This window comes from Danio rerio, chromosome 15 (assembly GCF_052040795.2).
Source record: "Danio rerio strain M-AB ecotype USA chromosome 15, GRCz13ab, whole genome shotgun sequence".
NCBI classification, from domain to species: domain Eukaryota; kingdom Metazoa; phylum Chordata; class Actinopteri; order Cypriniformes; family Danionidae; genus Danio; species Danio rerio.
In genome coordinates this window covers 24341462-24365446 of record NC_141035.1, presented here as the reverse complement: position 1 = coordinate 24365446, position 23985 = coordinate 24341462, and the positions used below count along the sequence as shown (strand labels likewise).

The following is a 23985-nucleotide window of genomic DNA, read 5'->3' as shown; positions in this document are numbered from 1 at the left end:
CTGTGTTTTTAGCTGTTTGTGAATCTAAATTAATGTTTAGCATACCATATGTTTTTAAATTCATCATATTTCTGATAATGATACCTCAATCTTCAACAAAGAAGTAAATTGCACTGACACTCCTGAAAGAACTGAATCAAACTAACTCTTAAGTTTCTTGAGATTTGCTGTTTGCTGACCTTGTGTGTCAGTTGATTGGCTGTTTACTGGAAGTGTCAATTTTTTTGTGGACAGACTCAAGAGTTAATGATTAAACCTGGGTTAAACCACAAGTTAGAAAAACATCAGTGTGCACACATCTAGGAAAATCTTAAAGGCAGGCGCTCAATCAACCCAAACACAATAGAAAAAGTTTTTAAAATTAACGTCTCACTGCCAAGACAAATCTGATTTGACAACGTTTCAACCTACAAGGTCTTCATCTGATAAAGTTAGTTGAGAACATTTATATCAAGCATTGTGAAACAACCTAACCTGATCTTAACCAGTTAGTATATTTAGTACTTTCAATAAGTGAAAAGTTTAATTAATCAGTCTCGAGTACATCCATTCAGCAAATAGGCCTAACAGCACTGTTTATTGACACCTGATGGTTTATGGCGTTATATTTGTACCACAATTCTGTGTGCAAAAGATAATGTTTTGGGCACATAAAATGACTTGTTGCACACGTTAACCATTCATGCTAAAGATCATGTTTTAAGCTCAGTTTTGAGGCTTTTATAGTCTCTACCTTTATTAAATATCAATATAAATTGTCTTTTGTTTTATTTGAAATACTGTACTAATGGAAATATGCATACACACATGAAAGGATAATAAATATTTGCATTGAATGAATTTCTAAATAAATAAAAGCAAAATCTAAATCTATATGGGAAACAATGGCATATATGTATATGTATATGTATATGTATGCTAAAAAGCAAGAAATGTGACCCCCAAACATAAAAGTCTTGATGCAGTGCACAATATGTGCCAACCATCAATACTTTTATGTTTGGGGTCACATTTCTAGCTTTATAGTTTACATGAATACATTCCATTGTTTCCCATAAAATTAGATTGTGCCCAGCCATACTAACACATTTTCACCTTTTTCATTTAGCTGTTCTTTTTGTCGGAAAAAGCATCACAGAATGACAGGCAAACAGAATATCAGCATTATAATTGGCCGGATTGCCTGTAGATCAAACTGCCTGCAAAGAGTTTGTTTATGAATACTTTTTTTTTCTTATGAGTTTGAGAATAAAATATGACAGGCTCTGTCTGAACTTTCTTGACATTTTTATGAGATAAAAAAGATATTTATATAAGATCTGAGATATTTTTACTCCATAGATAATGCATTTTATGTACTGTTACAGTGATTAATCTGAAACTGGACAGTCACAGAACAGAAGTTTTTATTATCAAGCTATTCACAAAACGTAATAGACACAAGTTGACCTAACATTTTAACATTTGCAATTTCTGTTTTTAACTTTTTTGCTTTGAAAGCATTTTTGTTTTACCCCAGATATAATCCACAATGTTTCCCTTAACATAAGTCTGTAAAAAATTACAGAACAAGGTAACAATGTTATTAAGCTAAATTGTTCTTTATATCCTCGCAATATGCATGATATGCTTGTAAATTACTTTCAGACTGTTATTTCGATATCAATGTGTCAAAATTATTATTTCAGTCAAGAGTGTTATTTCAGATAAAGCAGGTTTCATACAATGTCTGGTTAAAATTGTAATAATCATAATAATAATATAAAACAAATAGGACAAAATAGGATTTTGAATGATGAATAGTATTATGAAATCCAATCTTGCAAATTCTGGATGTGTGAGTTTAGTATATATATATATATATATATATATATATATATATATATATATATATATATATATATATATATATATATATATATATATATTCAAGGTAATCATACTTTACATGATAGCAAAACAATGAATAGATTAAAACAAAATACAATTTAAAAACTAAACAACTGATTGAAGTTAATCAAATTTCCCCAACAGAAACATTTTTTGAGCCATTATTTTTTTTGTCCTTCTACAGTTATGCTTCTAAAGAGGATAGTTACATAATTTGCTGCAGACTTGGGAATTTCCAAGACCCATCAAATTGATTTCACAGGATGTTCCTAAAATTAAATTTGCTAATAAAAAAAATCACGCCACAAATCTGTGTAGCTCTGTAATAATTACATCTTATTATACTAAGTACTTGTATAGTGACCGAGAGTTCGACTGATGTATCTATTTATAAATGTGTTATTCTTAGCACTCAAAACAAATTATTATTAGTTTTTTCAGTTGGTGTAACTAACTGTATCCCTGGGCTGAATCTAAACATTGCTACTAAAGTATCTGTAATTAATCCAGAACACTTCTTCAATTGATGGGGTCTGTGATCTGACATTGCGTAAGCAGCATGTGACCCTAAAAAAACTCTTTATAAGATAGTCCAGGCAGCAGAAGGAAACAAGAGAGTCTCCAAATTAAGTTTTTTCAGCTCAGCGAGCCACCACAAGCAGAACAGCATGTCTTCTATGAACCGCCTGAACAGCAGCAAATCTGGTAGGTTAAGACACCATTCTAACTGTAGATCCACAAAACTTCCAATCTGAAACTCTTCTTTTGCTCCACAGGCTGGAAGAAAACCAGGCCTAAGAATAAGGATCAATACTTTACAGATGTTCACGGTCTGCCAAGCATTGAGAAGCTGATATGTTCTGCAGACGAAACCCCAGAGCCCATTACGACCACTATTACAGGTAACGTCCCTAGCTGGATCAAGGGCAATTTCCTCAGGAACGGACCTGGGAAGTTTGAGATCGGAAGAAGCAGGTGAGTACCAATTTGAGGGTCCCTCGGAATAATTTGAGTTCAGGAAAGTAAATGAGATGTTGTTTGCTTCTCAAGTTTCAACCACTGGTTTGATGGCATGGCGCTTTTGCACCAGTTCCACATTGAGGATGGAAAAGTGACCTACATGAGCCGATTCCTCAACAGCGATAGCTATAAGGAAAACCTAGAGCATAACCGCATAATAGTGTCTGAATTTGGCACAGTGGCAATGCCAGATCCGTGCAAGAACTTCTTCCAGCGCTTCCTCTCACGCTTTGAGCTGCCAAGTGAGTGTGACGTCTTCAGTTTTAATTGAGGTCTGAATATAGTCCGCGCATGTGAACTTATCTTAACTCTTCTTCCGCAGAACTAAGTGACAATGCAAATGTGAGCTTTGTTCAGTATAAAGGAGACTACTATGTCAGCACAGAGACCAACTTCATGCACAAAATAGATCCAGAAACACTTGAAACAAAGGAAAAGGTACAAACTGATTATGATTATTTTAAATGTATAAAAATACGGAGAACAACCTGATGTGTGAAACTCATTGCATTAAGGTGGACTGGAGTAAATTTATTGCGGTTAATGGGGCTACAGCTCACCCTCATGTGGATTCTGATGGAACGACATACAACATGGGCAACTCTTACACTGTTAAAGGTTTGTCTGCTGTTAAATTTTTTTAAGTCTCTTTGCTTTTATTTTTATATTTTTCTTAACTCTTATTTTCAGGTGCTTTTTACAACATAATAATGGTGCCCCCAAACAAGGAAAACCCAAATGATACATTGGAAGGAGCGTCAGTTGTGTGTTCAATCCCATCAGAGGACAAGTCCAAACCGTCCTACTATCACAGCTTTGGTAAGGGAACAGCGCCCATTGTCTCAGGCACTCAGATTAAATTCACTATGTTTATTTTATAAATATAGCGTTAAAAATTAGTCTAGAACAGAGTTTTACGCAGCATCTTTATTTGTACATGTACTTATTAATATACAAAAATGATTAAATGATCCTGCAACATTTTTTAAATTAAATTATTAAATGTATGGTAACAAATAAGTAATGCCTACTGTGGAAAATATAAAGATTTAAAAAGCCAATTTAATTTAATGCGTGGTGCGGTGGCGCAGTAAGTAGTGCTGTCGCCTCACAGCAAGAAGGTCGCTGGTTCGACCTCGGCTTGGTCAGTTGGCATTCCCATGTTCGCATGGGTTTCCTCCCTGTGCTGCGGTTTCCCCCACAGTCCAAAGACATGCGGTTCAGGTGAATTGGGTATGTGAAAATTGTCCGTAATGTATGTGTGTAAATGAGAGTGTATGAGTGTTCCCCAATGATGGGTTGCAGATGGAAATGCATGGGCTGCGTAAAATATGTGCATGATAAGTTAGCTGTTCATTCCACTGTGGCGACCCCTATTTAATTAAGGGACTAAGAAAAGAAAAGAAAATTAATAAATGAATAATTGTTTTACAGCGCATGCCCTTCTAGCCACAACCCAACACTGGAAAACACCCATACACTCTTGCATTTACACACATACTAAAGTGTGACCAAATTCATTGGTCACAATTTTTCAGCTTAGTCCCTTTATTAATCCGGGGTCGCCACAACGGAATGAACCACCAACTTATCTAGCACATTTTTTTGCGGTAGATGTCCAGCCGCAACCCATCTCTGGGAAACATCCACACACACACACTCATTCACACACACACTCATACACTCCTGAGAATTTAGCCTGCCCAATTCATCTGTACCACATGTCTTTGGACTGTGGGGGAAACCGGAGCACCCAGAGGAAACCCACATGAACGCAGGGAGAACATGCAAACTCCACACAGAAACGCCAACTGAGCCGAGGCTGGAACCAGCGACCTTCTTGCTGTGAGGCGACAGCCCTACCTACTGCACCACTGCGTCGCCGTGTGAACTGTAGAATTACTTTCTACTATTTTTTTAGTAGAAGTCTATTATGCTCATGTAAATTAGTTCATCCTTGCTGAACAAAAATACTGACCACAAACTTTTTAACATATAATTCTTACATTTGGTAGTTAAAGGATTATTTAAAATCTTAATAACCTGCACTTTTAAACGATTAATGCAGCCATGTCAGAGAACTATGTGGTATTCATCGAGCAGCCAATCAAAATGGACCTTCTGAAGATTGTGACAGGGAAATTGCGTGGAAAAGGAATTAATGAAGGTGTTTACTGGGACCCCAAACGAAACACAGTTTTCCATGTGATCAATAAGCGCACAGGAAAGGTGAATACTTCTAATAATGGATACTTTATGTTATGTAATGATATTATAACATGGTTTTATTTGATATAAATAATTTTAAAAAGACGACCTGCAAAACCCAAATTAATCTCTTTGTATTGTTACAGCTGAGCCTTGTCAAATATTACACAAAGCCACTGTCAACCTTCCACCAGATAAACTGCTATGAAGACAATGGTTTCTTGATTATGGACATGTGCAGTTCTGATGATGGCCAAGCAATAAACAACTATGTAATTCAGAATCTTAAAAAGTCTGGGAGTGCTTTAGATGAGGTAAAATCTTACTTCACCATTTTAATTTTATATTGAATAAAAATGTAAATGCTCCCTTATTTTCTAACATACTTGTTTTTTGTCTTCTTTTGCCTAGGTATATAACACATTGTGCAGAGTGTTTCCTCGCCGTTTTGTCCTGCCATTAAACGTGGACAGTGACACACCCCATGGGGAAAATCTCATCACATGCTTCAACAGCACTGCAACAGCAATCAAGACAGACAATAACAAGGTTGGCCTTATGCAGTGTTTTTTTGGCATATTTAAAAAAAAAATTTTAAATTTAAAATGTATCTACATGCTATGTAAAGAATCTTCATATAATATCATGTAAAGTAAAATATTTCCTTGTATTTACACACAGGTGTTTTGCACATATGAAGATCTCCATGGTGAGGATCTCCATGAATACGGTGGACTGGAATTTCCACATATCAACTATTCAATGTGCAATTCACACCCCTACCGTTACTTCTACGGATGTGGCTTCAGACACCTGGTTGGAGACTCTCTCATTAAAATGGACCTTCAAGGCAAACAAATAAAGGTAAGTTAGGAGTATAATGCTTATTTTTCAAATGTATTGTCTATAACTTAGTCTGTAGTTCAGTTGTAGTAAAAAAATAAATAAATACATATATATATATATATATATATATATATATATAAAGTTGTCCTGACAAGAAATTCAATCATACTTTTAAAGTTAATATTATTAAGTCATTTTAAAAATGTAACTTAATGTTACATTTACATGTTTATTAAATGTTAATTACATTTTAAGGAAACTAATGTGAAAGTCTGTATTGTTTTTTTTTTAGATTAAGATAGGCTTCAGATTGTAACTCATTACATTTTACCCCAAACTGCATGCAATACACATTGTTTTTAGGACAAAGGCTTTGATCCACTTCAAATCTGTATATACAGATTAAGTCAGAATTTTTAGCCCCCCTGTTTATTTTTTTCCCACAATTTCTGTCCAATAGAGAAAAGATCTTATCTTTGTCATGACGACGGCAAATAATATGTGACTAGATATTTTTCAAGGCACTTCTACACAGACTAAAGTGACATTTGAAGGCTTAACTTGATTAATTAGGTTAACTAGGCAGGTAAGGGTAATTAGGCAAGTTATTGTATAGCAATGGTTTTTCTGTTGACTATTGAAAAAAATAGTCTAAAGGGGCTAATAATTTTGGCCTTAAAATGGTGTTTAAAAAAATACTTTTAACCTAACGTTAGTCAAAATAAAACAAATAAGACTTTCATCAGAAGAAAAATTATTATCAGACATACTGTGAAAATTTCCTGAATCTGTTAAACTTCATTGGGAAAATATAGAAAAATTCAAAGGGGGGCTAATAATTCTGACTTCAACTGTAAGTAATTTTTATAAATGTGGCTTAAAAAACATTGCTGCACCTCGAGACATAACAGACTATACAATATAGAATATATTTTAAGATGTCAGTGCAAGTCTCTTGCAGTTGAATTTAGAGTTTAGTGTCAGACTAGACTTAAGTATTGTACTGGATGTGAAATTGGGGATTAATGTTTACTCATTTAAACTAATATTTCAACTTACAACAGGTGTGGAAGCATGCAGGCATGTTTCCTTCAGAACCGGTCTTTGTATCTTCACCGGGTGCTGTAGAAGAGGATGATGGAGTCATTCTGTCTGTGGTCATCACCCCTAATCAGGTATGGTGTGTTGTGTTCCTTAAGAAACTGCTTGAAAAGGTTGTATGTTAGCTTTTCAAAAATGAGAAAAAATATATGGCTAGACTAATGGCTGATTGTCCTTCTAGGACAAGAGCACCTTCCTTCTAGTGCTGGATGCGAAGACATTTGAAGAATTGGGCCGCGCTGAAGTACCAAAAAACATTCCTTATGGATTCCACGGGACCTTCCAATCATAGACACTGAGAGAAACTTTTAAAGAACAGATGTTTTAATATAACCTGCTCTTACTTATTCTTTTCTCTCTTTAATTTGTATTATATTATTTGTCAGTCACTTGAAATGAAAGAATGAAATACCTGTAGATACATGCAGTTGTTTAATAAGTCACTACAGATTGTGAATGTCAACACAACACTTTATTTCAATATAATTCCTAAATATTTTTTCTAATTTTATAAAGTATTAACTTGTGAAGTATAATATGCACATGTATAATCAATGTCTTAACAATGTCTGATGGATTGATGTGTGTAAAGTGTACATTACATAAATAACAAAACACCACTGAAAACCTATCCTTGTAGTTTGTCAGAGATCAAAGCCAAAGATCGTCTCAGGTGTTCCTTCTTTTCTTTAAGATTAGCCTCTAAACTCCTGGCTTCAGTAAGAATACCTTCCAGTTCCCCAAGCTGTGAAGCATCCACAGCAGCTCTTTCCCTTAGAAGATAACATGTAAAATCAGTGTTTGAGAGAAAACTTTGTAGATACACAAGTGATGAGACACAGAGGTGGTATACATATTCATTCAATTACCTCAAGACCTCCAAGTACTTGGAAAACAGGAGACTGACCTCTCGGCTAGCCTCTAAAATGGGGGAAAAAATGCATTAAGTTACCTCACAAGTTTATTATGCCTACAACAATCGATGTGAAACAGTTATGTTAAAATGATGAGGTAATTCAATCAGCTGTTATGAAAATATATGCTACACAATACCACATAATCAATAAAAAGAGTTGTATATATACAAACTTGCCTGCCAAAGCAGTTTCAAACCCATAAGACATGTCTCCAGAAGCTGGTCTGAAATTCTTTCTCATTTTTGCTGGAGATGTCTCTGAACAAGGTGCATTTTCAACCTAGATGTGTATTTGTGAGCTTTTGTTAACGTTCAAACATTTCTCAATAATATATGATTGTTTAGTGTGACTTATGGTCATGGTAATTTCCCAAATCCTCCTAAGATCGTCACCTCTCGTATTTTGGCTTGAGACCTTTTCATTTCTGTTCCTCCTTTTGTGTTCTCGAGACTGCGGTGTGACATTTGTATCCTGAAAATGAAGAGCACACCAAGATGTTCTAAAATATAGCCTACTATACATTTCTGTCAACGTCGTATTAATCTCACTTTAGTGTAATATTTAATAGGCTATTTGTCATTCCTGTTTATTAAAATCGTCTGACCATTTAACGTTGAAACCTTTTTTAAAACCGAGTCTCTGTATCTCTTTTTTCACTGAAGCTTGTTGACGAAAGTTTGTTACAAGTTTGTTTAAATTAGGCCTAAATCAAGATATTCAATACAGGCTACCTATATGACAAGAAGTTGTTAGTAATGTGATTACTTATTAGTTGTTGGACAGATAAATACCAGAAATGAAGTAGCCTTCGGTAAAGCCGGACGCCGAGGTTCCGTTGAGCAGCTGACTCTCCAACCGCCACTGATTGATTTGAACTGAAAATGATCGATTTTCGCGCGCTCACAGAACTTTGCCTCTCATGTGTCTGCTGTTACTGGAGGTCAGGACATAAATAGATATCATCTATAACTTTTTCAATAATAAGCGCCTATCAAAAAGGACTGATTGGTGATTATGTATAGGAATTTTTAGAAACACATTTTAGGTTTATAAAAATATGATGTCTTTACAAGTTCTGACCAGCAGATGGGGTGCTGTACAAATTAATTCAAGACTCATTGGATGATGATGAAAGGTTCTGCAAAACGAGAACGATGAAGAGGATCAGGTGATTGTTATTGTATCACGTCTTGGTTTTATCGTCTTATTTGTTTGAATAATTAACAGTTTTGGTCTTGGCCATTTTCCAAAGAACCCTGGAATTGATTCATTTGAATGTTCTGTGAATAGCACCTCGTTTTTATGTGAGACATTAAAATTAATTAAATAAATAGGCTAAATAAATGAATGAAAAATACGTATTTTAAAAAGTGATTCCATGACATTTCTATGGATATCCAAATAAACACAATTTTTATTACAAAAATTATAAATTTAAACTTATAATTGAATATAATTTATTAAAAACAATTATGTAGTTTAGAAAAAACTTTACATTATTAAAAATAATAAAACGTTTGAAATTTCCACATTTAAATGAATAGCTAAACAAATGCAATAAATGTTTTTATAATTTATGTTATTATTTTATTTAAATTATATTTCAATTAAATAACTTAATCATAGTTATAATTAAAATTAACTAAAAGTACCAAATTGTGACATTCAAACAATGCTATAATATATTTTAAAATTATGATTATTATTATATTATTGTAATAATTTTTATGTAAATTTTAAGTGTTTCAAAGTGCCTTTAACGCTACCTAGAAAGTAAATTCAGCCAATATTATGTGGATTAATTGACAATAGGCTGTTGAATTATTAGAATTATGCACACCTGTTGTTTTATAAGCATATTTTTGTTTTTATGTATGTGTAGCCTAATTTGTAACCTATAATGCACACAAAAACAATTAACAAAAACAAACGTATAAACTTTTAATATAGATGCGATTAATCGTGTTCAGTTGTTACCCAGCATTCATTTCAAGACATTTGTTAGGCTTTTGTCCCCAAACATATCCCTTGTGTAGTTTTTTTTACTAATTTCATCCAAATACGTCTATGTTGTACTGATAATAATTATCTAATAATGTTTGAAAAAATGCTGGGTTCTTTTAACCCAATGTTGGGTCAGATTTTAAAAAAACTAACTTGTGTTTTATTTTCAGCTGCTATTAAGTGCTTTTCCATACTTAAGATACTTTTTCTAAAGTCTTAACACAAACTCTCACCTACAAAACACAATTGACCAAATGGATAATTTTCTTCTAAAAACACAATTTGTTAAATATATAATTACTCTTCATTTCAAAACAAAGCACATCTTTCTCTGCACCACTGGAAATCTGACTAAAAATTAAAATATTATTAGAGAGTAACACTTGTTTTCAATTCACAAGGTTTGTGCAGTCAATCAAACTACACCAGGTGTCAAAATACTGAATATGGTTGACATTACAAAAACCACAGAGACTTTTATGTTTCAGTTTTACAGGTATTTGCATGGCAACCCACTGTTTTGACACTAAAGTTCTTGGTTGGGAACTGTATGTCCACATGTACAGTTCACATTCAAAAGCATTCCAGTAAAAAGCAAATACATTTTTTTTTCTTCTCTTTACTGTTTACTACAGGGGCAATAGAAACATGGCATGATAGAACAGAAACGTTTTACAGCATTGCTAACAGTGAACAAAATATCCTTGAAACACACAAGAGCATTCTGAACAACAACAACAAAAAAGCAAAACGCCCTGATCAAAAAATAACAAATTAATATTAAAATAATAAACAAATTACTGTTTCTAATCTCTGCGATTTTCAGGGTTAGGCCACATGTTTTCATCAACATCACTCCTCAAAGTCCTCTTTTTACTGTATAAATGATATCATTCCAGAAACAGAGGTTTTTATACTGTATCTAAGGTTTGGAATATTGTAGTTGCTATTGTGGGATGTTGTGTGGTAACATTCATAACCACTACAAAAACAATCCATAATTTTGTTGGGAGGTACAGCTTGTCTGTTGAGCATTGTGGAAATGTGTTCACTGACTGCATGGTGGGTGAAAACGACATGAAATGTGTGAATGGTAAGGCCACAAAAGACCGATGCTGTGCTAACTGTGTTTAGAGTTTTGAAAATGTGGTTGGGCAAATGCTTGTTTGTGACTGAAAAAAAAAACTGTAAATAGAAAATTACTTCTCAAAATTAGATTAGGTTAAAACAACAACCCAATATCTTTATAATTACAAAATAATATATTTTTTATTTTTTTGAACAATAAAAATAAGTCAGCACATAAAACACGTAATTTTTAAAGGGTTAAGGTCATTTTCACAATTTGTTTTTCTAACAAACAAGATATATATAGTTATATATTTCATAAACATCATTTTAAATTATACATACATTTTAGAAATATTTAGGAAACATTCTGTAAACCGTTCTTTGTGTAAACAATCTCTTATTTGGGTCTCGCCAATCTACAGTTTACATAAAACAAGGAAAAACAAAACATCGTGTGCCATCCTGTGCCATCTGTATCCATGGTAATGAGCGTGCCTGTGGTTGACCGCTAGAGGCGCCCTGTCACACCTTATCGTCAACATACACAAACATGGCGTCAGGGCAGACACGCAAGATGCTGGCGCTCAGTCGCTGTGCCATATATCTATTATTATTACTAGTTCCCGCTGCGATCTCCTCCACACTTCGACTCCACCACGATCAGAGATTCGTACTACCACAGGACAGAGGTTTTTCCCTTGTGAGCGCACACCTGGAGCCTGCAGAAAGTCGCGTCGTGCGCCTGGAGAGAGAAGTCAGGGAGGCTTCAGCCGCGCATCAGCTTCGCGTTCGGCGGAATGCTGCTGGAGCGCCCGTGCCAAATGTTTATGGAATGGTAAGCTCGTTTTTTAATTTATTAGTCGGATTGCATTTAAGTTATTGTGACAAAAGCATCTTAACGATTAGCTGTTATGTGTAACCTCATGAAATATTGAATTTGGTTCTTCCAGTAGTTGTGTTTTGTATCATTCACCTTTGCTTCGCACGCAGTCACCTAGAAGTGTAATTGACCTGTTTGTCAGATGAAGGTTCTCGCACGACCGTTCAAGATTAAAACCTCCTAAAATGTTACTTCTCGTGTGAGGGGTTTTTAACTAAGGTGTTTTTGTAAAATTGGCTTGAGAACACATACGGGATGGTAAGGTTTCATCACTGCCCTGTTAATAAACATCTCACCTTTCTCTCAAATCGTAGGCTACCTGATGTCAGTAAAGAAACGTGATAGTAATATCAGATAAAAAAAAATTAAATGGGATACTAAAAGAAATGAGTTTTCTTGCAAAAATTTTTAATCTTGTAATTTTGTCAAGTAAATTAACAATTATTTAATATTACAGTTATACAAAGATCCTGTGCATATTAGTTATGTCTATATTTCACTTTCTTTATATATTTGTATATAAGAAAAAATATATAGAGAACATTTGTACAATCTCAGTTTCTCTTATAGTTAACTATGAGTAAAATCAAAGTTTTGTTTTGTTCTTTAAACTACTCATGGGATTACTTCCAAAATAAACTTTGAAATAAAAAGGATCACAATTTGTCATTGCAATTTATTTTGCTTGAAATGACAATTGGCCAAAATAGCAAACAATACGTTTTTACCAATGCATTACCAGTTTTGACATCAGTGTATGCAGGAGTAACCCTGATTTGCAAGACATTTGGTCAGCAAACAATCTTCAACATTTTAGTGATATCTGTCAGTAAATTAGGAGAAAAACTTTTTAAGTGTTCTCTTATAAAGTATATATATTTATACTCTTATAGAGTATAAATTTTGTTTCATTACATTAAGTCAAATCAAAATCTATTAAAAACGTATGCGAATACAAACGAAAAGGTAAAATGCCTAAAAATATCCTGACAAATATTTTGTAAATACAACTCTGTAGTGGGTGAGATAAAATCTCTGCTAATCCTATTCTTCATAGGGTATATGTATAAAATAACTTTTTTAGACTGAACAGCCTAATATCAGTTTCTTTGGAATAAAAAACAGACTCTGCTCATCTTCACTCCTATTAAATGTATGACAACTTGTTTACCATCAGGATGTTGCTTTGTTAAGCAAGTATTAACAAACTAGAGAGGCATAACTGGTTGCACAGTCTTGCTGGGAAACTTCCAGACTTACACTTACCCCTTCAAGTGTTCTGCGTTGAGATGTTTGTTTAGTCAAACATTCAACAGTTCCTAGTTTTTGCTTTTCCATTATGTCTTGAGATCTTCAAGGGTTCAAACCACTAAATTTTCTCTGAAAAACATATGTTTTTCTTCATATGGCTACATAAAAAGGGTTGTGATTGCCAGTACACATGCAGGTATCGTCTCCACTGTTGTGACTCAATTGCGATGATACAATCTAAAGTATTAGAAGGTGGTATGAATCTTGATAAGTTGGAGTTTTTCCACTACGAAACTAAATGAACATAAAATTAAGCTCCCAAAAAGCACCAGTGCCATATTAAAACTATTTTTGGTTCTCAAAGAATTCCATAATCATCACAGAAATACTTTCAGAACCTGTGCTGCTTTAAAAAAAAATCAACAAACACTAAATATTTTCCTTTTCAAAAAAACTATTGTGGAATCGAAATGATCCATAAGTTGTAAAAGGGTTGGAACCATACATGCAAACAGAGAACCTTGTATTTAGTGCCATTTGTAACACAAATAAATGAACAGAAGTGCATTTAAGTTATTTTCATACACTGTTTTGTGGTGACCTTCATATATATATATTTGTTGAATGTACTGTAGATACATTGTTGTTGTTTTTTTCCAGTGATTCATAATCAGAAAGATCTTTATTGCTAAGTGTTTATATACACAAGAGACTTGTTTGGTGACTGGAGCTTCAAGTGCAGATGGAAAGTACAGATATATTGCAGGCAGACATTCAAGTTAAATTAAAATAAATAAATGCAATGCTTACAATCAGGAGAATATAAAGAAAATATAGTACAATATTGACAAATTACAAATGAATAAACCTGAAAATCACTCATACTGTCAGAAAAGTCAACACATTAAGAGGGTATTGTGCCGTCTTATAATTCTTTTCTATCAGCGGGCTGCAACTAAGATTAGTGACTTTTCCCCTTTTCACCCATAGTGTGTTCAGGAAATCCTCTATGAGGTGTCCTGGATGGAGGCCATTGCAGTTGCTATGAGGTGAATTACCCCCTCAGATCACCCAATTAAGATCTCCCATCTGTGCCCCCCCTCTTCCTTCCTTCCCGCTTTCAGACCTTTTGGTTTATGTTTTTTTGGCACAGACAGAGAAGCAGTGTTAGGTAAGCGGTAACAGCCATCAATCCACTCTTTTTGTCTGTTGTGATGAAGTAACCTCGAAAAAGTGCTCCGGTCTGCCAGACAAGGATTTACACTGTTTTAAAGAGTATTCTGTTGTTTTTTGCAGACCTGTTATGACATATAATTGCTCACCAAGTTTGGGGAATTGTGACAGAGTCATAATCATAAATATGCTATTCAACACCACACTCCAAGAGCAGCACTTGAAGGCAAATGCATTGGCAGACTTTTACAGTGTTTTTGTTTGAAAATAAATCCCATCATTTTATTTTCAATCAGACACATTTCTTTATACCTTTTGTACTGTTGAAGGCTCTTCCTTCTTTCACAATTTAGTGGGAAATATTTCATAATTTGACCCAGCAGCGGCAATAGAGCAATTATTAATTTTTAGAAGAATGCTATACATTCAAAACAAGATTTCCAGGAAATGTAATTAAATTTATGGACCTTGGTTTTTGATCCCTTCTGTTCCCTTGTTTATTAAGCCATGTTAAGTAGACTGCTGGCAAACAAATGTGGTTTTGCTCTACTATGTAAAGAATGTAATGTAGAATCATTACCATAAAGTAATTCCTAGAAACTAAATGAGCTGTGACAATCCCTCACTTCTCACAGGAGAAGCCTGGACTAACTCCACGAGTCTAAGTCATGTGAAGTCAGTAATCTTATTTAGTTATTACTTTTAAGGTCCTTTTTTTCCCCAAATGCAGTTTTATTGTCAGTTTGTTTTTTTGGATATAATGTTTTTTTGTTTCTTGTATTCGGTTGTTTTAATTTTAAAAACAAGTTGTATTCATCAAAAAGCATTTTCATAGCTTATTTATACCCTAAATGTGTTGAATTTTACAACCACATGAATGAGGAACAAATGCCGAACAGTTAGCATTATTGCATTAGTATAGCCAACTGGAGACAATTTTGATTAATGTGACATGAGTTTAAACATCACAACATTAGCTCAAACATGTGTTTTGGTGAAAGATATTGTTATTTTAGTCCTAGTGTGAAAACTAGACATGCACCGAAATGAAAATTTTTGGCAAGGCTGAAAACTGAAATAAATTATGCCAATTATTAGTACCATTGCATTTATGGCTATGACTGTGTACTTGACTGTGTACTAACTAGGGCTGGGCGATTAATAGAAAAGTAATCGAAATCGACATTCAGAACTAATAATCAATCTAATTTTTCCAGATCAATTAATTTTTTTCATTTACTTTCCTTACTACTTGTGGAATCACGTGACCCCGCATACAAGGCATGTTGTAAAAATGTAGCTACTAAACAAAACAATGTTCAGCACTTTGCAGCCAAATCTGATCTTTGGTCAAGTAGGATGATGGACTTGCTCTTGAGCCTTACTTTGCACTACAGTACTAACCATACTAAAATCGAGGCATTGCAATTGCAAAAATTAATATAAAAATTTGAAAGAGTAAATTAATTTATTACATTTCCCAATAAATTCATCAATAAATTCAGTAAATTCAGTAATATCCACTAATTTTTACATAGTAAATCAAATGAAGTTAAACGATTAAAAGAATTGCTACACATTTTTTTGACCCTGAACTACAAAACCAAATTTAAAACAATTTTAGTATCAGTTTTGCTTAAGTTGCACATTAGTTTGATTTAAAGCTGATTTATACCTCTGCATCAAGCGTATTGTAATGCTACGGAGCAGCCTACGCGTGGACTCAAAGCCCTCTCTGTGGCTGTTGGTATCACTGATGCGCACCTCTCAAAAAATGTAACAAGCTCTGTGATTGGTCAGCTTGGTAGCGCTTACAAGTGTGGGCGGGACCGAGAGTGTTGCGTGTTCATTAGAGCGAGTGTTTACAAATGGTGATTCCTGTGAAGGAGCTTCAGATGAAAAGTTATTTTGTGTTTACCTTTTGGTTAAAGTTGCTGCACCTCCGCTGGTTCCTGCCTTGAAATTAGCGAGTTTGAGCCACTTGTACATTAAGGAAGCGTTGAGAAAAAACAAAACACCAGAGAAAAAACTCGACACAAAAGAACATAAACACCTTACTGCCAGCTAGCGAATGGGAAGTGCTATTACAGAGGAATACAAACAGCGAGCAGAAGTGTAAATGCATGGCAACACGCAAAGCTTGCGCTGTGGGTCATGCCAATCACTTAACGCAGAAGTATAAACCAGGCTTTAGTCTCTCTACAATCAACGCGGTCTGGATCATTTTGCGGGCGTGCTGCTTTATTTCTGCATTCAAGTTGTGATCTCAATATTGCAGATCAAGTACAGTGGCGAGGAAGAGCAGAGGATCCGAATAGATAAAACAGGCACACATGCTGAGAGAATTTATAAATGGACGCATGTAGGTCACGTGAACATGACAAAATGGCGGATGTAGTAAATCCGAATTTCATTCATAGAAAAATGTAGAAAAATGACTCGTGGATGAAATGTGTAACACATGAGTTTAAACCAACATGATCTCACAGCACTTTTTTACTTTTTGATTTAGTGGGTAATATGAATACATACAATCTTATTCGTTCAATTTTGTACAATTTGTTTGTTGTTCTACGATTGAACTTAAACTAAAGCCACTAAACTGACCAAATGTAAAATAGTCTCATTTCTTTGTGAGATCAGGCTGGTTTAAACATGTACAGTATTTTAGTTTCGTTTTATGTCCTAAGAGCATTTAAAACCTTGGGGAATTAAGGTAGAGGGCATTGTGGATATTTGTTATTATTCCATGGAGTATTTCTGGAACTTGTCTGAACAGCTTGCCAGTTAGTAGGTTTCGCTTTCTTGAACTTGAACTTGTGTTTTCGCATTAAGCTCAAGGTGAAACCAAATCAAAACAGATGAGTCATATAATCTTTATAGTTCTCTGAAGACAAAATTCCCAACATAAGCATCAGAAAGATAATTATAGATGAACCCAATGTTAATCCTTTCAGCGATTATTTGTTCAAAGATAAACTATGAATGGTTTAAGCGAAAGAAAGACGGGAATGAAAAGTTGCTTTAATATGTGCAAATGGATATTTTAAGTGTGTCCATTACACAGGAGCATAACACATCACTGTAATGATCCCATATAGTACTTATCCATACTGCAATAATGAAACAGGCTTTTAACTCTGCTTTAAGCCTTTAACAGGATAATGACTCTTCGGTTTCTTTTTGGTTACGGCCACAGTGATATTAAATGTGTGGTTCACCCATATTTTTTTCCTCAGTGAAATCCGTATGGATGGTTTCCAGAAGGGAACTGGTAGGCAAATAGCTGAACCATTGGCCCAAATGTTCATGCTGCAGAGATGATGTCATGCTTTCAAGTTGTGTGTTGCTTGTAGCGATGGGTGAAGGTGCTGTAGTGTTCGCATTCTCTCGTTCTGCCACTCTCCCCTGTTTCCCTGCTGAATTATACATAAGGAACCAAAAAAAGGGTTAATTGTATTTTTCTCTCTGATTCCTTTTTCAGCAAGACAAGCATGAAAGAGACGTGAAGTTATTTGCACTTGTCTGACTGTTAAGGCTTTCAGGATATTACGGTGTCAGTATAAATGAAGGCCCAGTTAGATGAACAGAAAGTCCATTTGCACACAAGCCTTTAAACACTCTTGGAAAAAGCAGACCCAAGAGTTCACAAGGCTCAGATGGATCAGGTTGCAGCCATTTGCTTGTTCGCAGTGTTTGCTGGCAAGGTGGTGGGAAAAGCAGTTCTACATGTCCTAGTGACACGGAGGTGAACTGTTTTCAGAGATTTATCAGCTGTTCAAAAATAACAATAACAACCATAAACCATGCAAGTGCAATTTAAAACTATCTTTGTGATGGTCATTTGTTTGTTTTCGCTTGTGTTCACTGAACTAAACAAAAGAATTTTCTTACTCGATTGACAAATTAATGAATAGAAAATATATTGCAAATGACAAATAAAAAAGAAAAACCTAATAATTTAAAATATTAACTTTAAAGAGTGCATTTAAAAAGAATAAATACAATAATGTTTTTTTTATTTATCAAAAAATACAGCTTAGATCTGTAATTTTGTGAAGAAATGTAGGTTTGCATACATTCCTGTAGTTTTACATACTGAACATGCCGTTTGCGTAACGCCACAATTTTTATGACATCACCATTTTGGAGTTTACCTGTAAATGGTATGATTTTCAGAAACCTTCATGTTGAATCCTGTCAGATGTTTGCATTTTCAGGCCCTCAAGCATAGTTGTGTAAGTGAACAGCTAATATGCAAAATAGTGAACTGTTTTGTCGCAGTGGTATGAGTTTGGGGCAGAACCAAGTGGTTGAAGTAGAAAGAAGTAGAGGTCAGGATTCAGGAAGTAGTGGTCAAATGCAAATGTCCTTCACGTGTACTAAAATGTAGTTTTACTTTAAACTAGGGCTGCACGATGTTGGAAAAATCTAACATTGCAATATTTTTAATTCTGTGACTATATATTGCGATATGAATACAGTTCCACTAGATGATTTGATTACCTTTTTGAAAAGACTTTATAATTTAAGATTAATTGGATGATTCTGTAGGGCAGTTTGTATAATATAATACACAATCTACGAGCATAGATAAATCAAATTTGGAAAAATATGCAAATTAAATAAACAGCATTTCATTGTTTTCCGACGAGTCTACATGCATCCAGGTATACAGTAATTGAATAATCAAATGTAAAATAATACTGCATTTTAGGGCTGCAGAATATTCAAAAAATATGACATTGCGATATTTTGTTTTTGCTGTGATTTATATTGCGATATGAATATTTCGGCAGATGACTTGAATAGCTCTATTTTAAAAGAAAACAATAACTGTGATTGAAATAACTTTGTATGGGGAGTGAATCAGAGAAGTTGTAAGATTAAATAAATAAGATAAAAATGAAATAAGTAGTGAGATATTCAGTTACAGTAATATGATACGATATTATCATGATAATGATACGATATCAGCAATATTATGATATCACGAAAACCACCCACAGCATATCATGATATTTGTAAATCAAGAGGGAAAAATGCGTCAAAAAGTTATAAGATGTATTTTCTTTATTAAAAGTACAAATATTTCTTAGAACTGCAACATTGATATATGTTTGATGTGCCATTACAAGAAGCGCCACCTCACACTATTTTGTCCTGCCCCTGTGGAATTGTCAAATGTAATGTAAAATGTAAACACTGTACATTCTTCATTGCTGATCATCAATAATAGTCCCGACTAGGGCTGCTCAATTATGGGAAAAATCATAATCACGATTATTTCGGTCATAATAGTAATCACGATTAATCAAAATGATATACAGTTAAAGTCAAAATTATTCTCCCTCCTGTGAATTTCCCAAATTATGTTTAACAGAGCAAGGAATTTTATACAGTATTTCCTAAAATTTGTTTTTTTCTGAAGAAAGTCTGGTTTTATTTTGGCTGGAATAAAAGCAGGTTTAAATATTTTTAAAGCTATTTTAAGATCAATATTATTAGCCTTCTTAAGCAATATGTTTTTTGATTGTTTGCAGAATAAACTACTGTTATACAATGACTTGCCTAATTATCCTAATTAAGCCTTTAAATTGCACTTTAAGATAAATCCTTGTATCTTGAAAAATATCTAGTTAAATATTATGTACAGTCATCACAGCAAAGATAAAAGAAATCAGTTATTAGAAATGAGTTATTAAATCTATTATGTTTAGAAATGAGTTGAAAGAAATCTTCTTTCCGTTAAACAGAAATTGGGGAAAAAGAGCCGTTAATAATTCAGGAGGGCTAATAATTCTGACTTCAACTATATATATATATATATATATATATATATATATATATATATATATATATATATATATATATATATATATATATATATATATATATATATATATATACATATATATATATATACATACATATATATATATATATACATATATATATATATATATATATATATATACATATATATATATACATATATATACATATATATATATATACATATATATACATATATATATATATACATATATATATATATATATATATATATATATATATATATATATATATATGTATATATATATATATATATGTATATATGTATATATATATATATATATATATATATATATATATATATGTATATATATATATATATATATATATATATATATATATATATATATATATATATATATATATATATATATGTATATATGTATATATATATATATATATATGCTGTTATTTTCCTCCCTGTAAATAAGGAAAGGGAAATAAATACAATAGAATAAAAATATGAAACAACCTGTGCTTTAAGCATCTTCCCTGTAAGAAAAATAACTTTAATTATAGCTACAAAAGTCCTTCAGTCAAGAGCAGGAAGGGATTTTGTCCTTTTGTTGTTTGATTAATGATTAAAACAGTTGGTAGCAGGAATATTGCTTTTCGACCATTAATGCTTTAAGAGCAGTCCGGTTCTGATTTATGGTTTCACCTTTCACGTGTATTTTGATTCTTAACTAACATGCGATCTTTCGAGCTTTTAAAAACATGAATGATTCAAATGTACATCAATGAATGTTTATCCCATGCTGCAAATATACATTGCAGTACATGATTTTAGTAATTTTCACGTGAAACTGAGCTTTGCAGAGCAACAAATGTGTACAACTGGAAAGAGGGCGGTATAAAATTTAATATTTGTTTTCTTGATTAAGGTTTTTGCATAATTGTTAGAAGCCAAAATTGAAATCGAAACTTTCGATTAATTGTACAGCCATAATCCCAACTACACATTGCTAATACACAGATGCTGCCATGTGACTATTGCAAATGCGCACATTGCAACATGGATGCTGAAACTATTTATTGTGCAGCCCTACTGCAAGTCTTTATGTTATAAAAAGTTCAATAAAAATAATCATTATTAATTTGGCAAAGTTACAAATGGTACAATTTCTTATGCTTGAATGCTTTTAAAACCCTCACACAGTCACAGGCCTCAACACTTGCAAAATGATCAATTATAATCCAGACTCAACATTGCGTACACTCAGGATCTGACTATTGTGAATAATCACATTGCAATATCGATGCTAAAACGATATATTGTGCAGCCCCACTTTAAACTGTTTAAAACAAACAAATTGGACCGCAAGGAAACTTCATTGAAGTATGTTGTTACATTGTTGTTATGCATATAATTTTACATCTAACATTAATAAGCGAGTTGTTAATACATGCAATTGAATACTCTTTGGAAGAGTATGGATTATACAGCAGTCATGTTTCATGAATAGAGCCTTAGAGGCCATATGAAAAGCCACCGCTGCAGTTTTTCATAAAATCTCTGTGTTGTATTAACATGATGCTTGCCAAACAGGCCAAAAAGACCGAAGGATTTACTGCCATGTCATAGTGAATAAATATATGACTGCACATTCAAGGTCAGGTAGTTTGAGGCAAAGAGTCACTGTTTGTACTTTATAAATAACAAACATTCTCAAATGACCATCAGTATGACTTGTTCTTTTGGCCTGAGGCTTGTATTGTGTAAAATGGTGCACCATGTGAAAGGTATTTTGTTGAACGGTTGCTTTTTTTATTGAAAGACTATGTTGTGATCTGTCAAACAATGACTTATGTTAAACCACAGCGTGTTCCTCAGACAGGTACTGCTGTTTGAGATTTTTTTTGTGCTCCATAACATAAACAACCTTTTGCACGTTCTCTTTAATGCCTGACAAGAGATATCAAAGGAGAACCCAGTGGAGGATCCCATAGTAGTCATGCAGAAGCCTGAATTAAAGATGAGACAGGCTGTTCTTGGTGAAAAGAGCAGAGGGGGAAGGACAAGAAAAGATGGCACACATTTCTTTGTTTAACAGATCAGATTGGGACACCGCAGCCCATAGTTTCAGTTTTCCTGCCGCTATGGTTTAGCTCAGCTCGCTGTTTCCCTGTTTGTGTGTATTTGTGGTTTTATTTGTTTTCACAAAGGCTATTCGCCTTAAGTGCAGGAGACACACCTGCTGTGTTTTACAAGAGTCTATCAACAAACTTAAGGCTGTCAAATACACATACCTTTAAGCTAATATTACAAATGCAATGTTACAATGTTGGAAAATGACCCGGTGAGAGAAGCAGAAACTAAGAGATGTCTTTGAAAATCAAGTTTTAGAAATGACAGCCTGGAAACCTGGACGCTTCTCTGACCACAGCAAAATAAATATCACTTGAGGCTAGTCAGCAACATTTAGATTGGTTATTCATCATATTTTGTATTCACAGGCCAACCTGAATGACTCTCACAATCAGATGGTCGTCCACTGGGCCGGGGAGAAGAGTGACGTCATAGTAGCGTTAGCGAGAGACAGCGTTGGTGCCACAGACCCCAAAACCAGCTCTGTGAGTATTACACTTTTTTTCCTAAATTATATTCCAAGAAAGTTTTGTAGTTTTTGACCAGCTAGCTGAAAATATATATGCTTTAAATGACTTTTGTTTATAATAATTATAATTTAAATGACTATTAAATTGTGAACTGTTACCTTAGCAATATGACACACACAACACTGAACACAATGTAAAGAATTTTTTGTTTTTTTTAATGTTTTATTTATACATTTAAAGAATTTTCTATAAAAAGAAATTCACCTTGATATCTTTAAAGGGGTGTTGCAGAGTGTTTGAGGTTTGATTGTGTTTATGGGATGCAAACAATTGCTCATGCTTATTTCACATATCAAATATACCTTAATTGTGCTACTCAGCTAACATGAAAACGACCATCATATTTTCTGGTTCTTCTGATGGGCCGCCTTTATATATGTATTTGGGTTATAAGTAATATGAAACATTCACATAACTGTTGTGAAATTGAGTTCATTATTTCAAATGTAGAAAGCACAGAACGTGGCCACATAGAGAGACATTGTGTGCACTAGGCAAGATTGTGGGTGTTTACAAGGGTTTGACAGAAAAATAGGAATTTATGTGTGTAGCTAAATGGTTAGCAGTGCCAAACAGCATTTCCCGTTGTTTACATCCTTGTTTTCATCCTCGGTACAACATACAGTTGAAGCCAGAAACTGTGCATGTAAGCTATACATTTAACAAGTAAAAATACTTACAGGTTGTGGCTTATAATACACAGCTTCTTCTTTTATTATTGGAACTGCACTCAAAAAATAACTCATTGGATGAACTTAATTTAATTGAGGACAGAATTTAACATCCAATAAATTTGTTTAGCACCAACAAAAAAACTGTACACATTTAAATGCAATCAAGTTGGTCCAAGTTGATTTTATCAAATAAAAGCTTAAATACATTTGTATTTTTATTTAACTTAAACTCAAAGGTCTGATAGAATCATGTAATTCTATTATGTATCGTACATTTCAAGGTCTCTTTTCTTATCCTAGTTTTATCTATAGTAATGAATTAAAACAACCATTTTTAAGCATGTTTCATGAGTTACATAAACGTTTGATTAAAACTGATCTCAGAACTAAGTTTAGGAAAGTTATTTATAGCAAAGCTATAACTGCATTTTTGCTCATTTTTGCTGCCAACACCCAAAGCATGGGTGCTGTGACT

The 23985-nt window shown here is 33.6% G+C and overlaps 3 protein-coding genes across 7 annotated transcripts in view; 2 read left to right on the top strand and 1 right to left on the bottom strand.

The window, feature by feature from the left end:
• Positions 1-1408: 1408 nt before the first annotated feature.
• Positions 1409-7696, top strand: bco2b (beta-carotene oxygenase 2b). Of its 2 annotated transcripts, XM_087283286.1 has the most exons (13): positions 1409-1573; positions 2482-2595; positions 2667-2865; positions 2941-3152; positions 3233-3348; positions 3426-3528; positions 3601-3729; positions 4979-5139; positions 5265-5432; positions 5530-5667; positions 5800-5982; positions 7029-7139; positions 7247-7696. In XM_087283286.1, the coding sequence occupies exons 2-13, from the start codon at positions 2559-2561 to the stop codon at positions 7355-7357; spliced, it is 1668 nt and encodes a 555-aa protein (XP_087139412.1). In that variant the 5' UTR covers positions 1409-1573; positions 2482-2558; the 3' UTR covers positions 7358-7696. The 2 variants fall into 2 exon arrangements, with proteins under 2 accessions (XP_087139412.1, NP_001035402.1); NM_001040312.1 differs by lacking the exon at positions 1409-1573 and having other exon boundaries at positions 2512-2595; positions 7247-7692.
• Positions 7516-9124, bottom strand: tex12 (testis expressed 12). The gene is made up of 5 exons (XM_087284124.1): positions 8774-9124; positions 8375-8453; positions 8159-8261; positions 7935-7986; positions 7516-7838 (listed from the first exon to the last, which is right to left on the bottom strand). The coding sequence occupies exons 2-5, from the start codon at positions 8444-8446 to the stop codon at positions 7694-7696; spliced, it is 372 nt and encodes a 123-aa protein (XP_087140250.1). The 5' UTR covers positions 8447-8453; positions 8774-9124; the 3' UTR covers positions 7516-7693.
• A 2470-nt stretch (positions 9125-11594) lies between these two features.
• sorl1 (sortilin-related receptor, L(DLR class) A repeats containing) overlaps positions 11595-23985 on the top strand; it is a 129152-nt gene continuing 116761 nt past the window's right edge. For all 4 annotated transcript variants that reach the window (XR_015509351.1, XM_087284023.1, XM_087284024.1 and 1 more), the window contains exons 1-2: positions 11595-11892; positions 22675-22791. Coding sequence is in view for 3 of the 4 variants with exons in the window: in XM_087284023.1 (XP_087140149.1) it covers positions 11608-11892; positions 22675-22791 (402 nt within the window). In the remaining variant the exon portion in view is untranslated. The remainder of the gene's footprint in view (positions 11893-22674; positions 22792-23985) is intronic.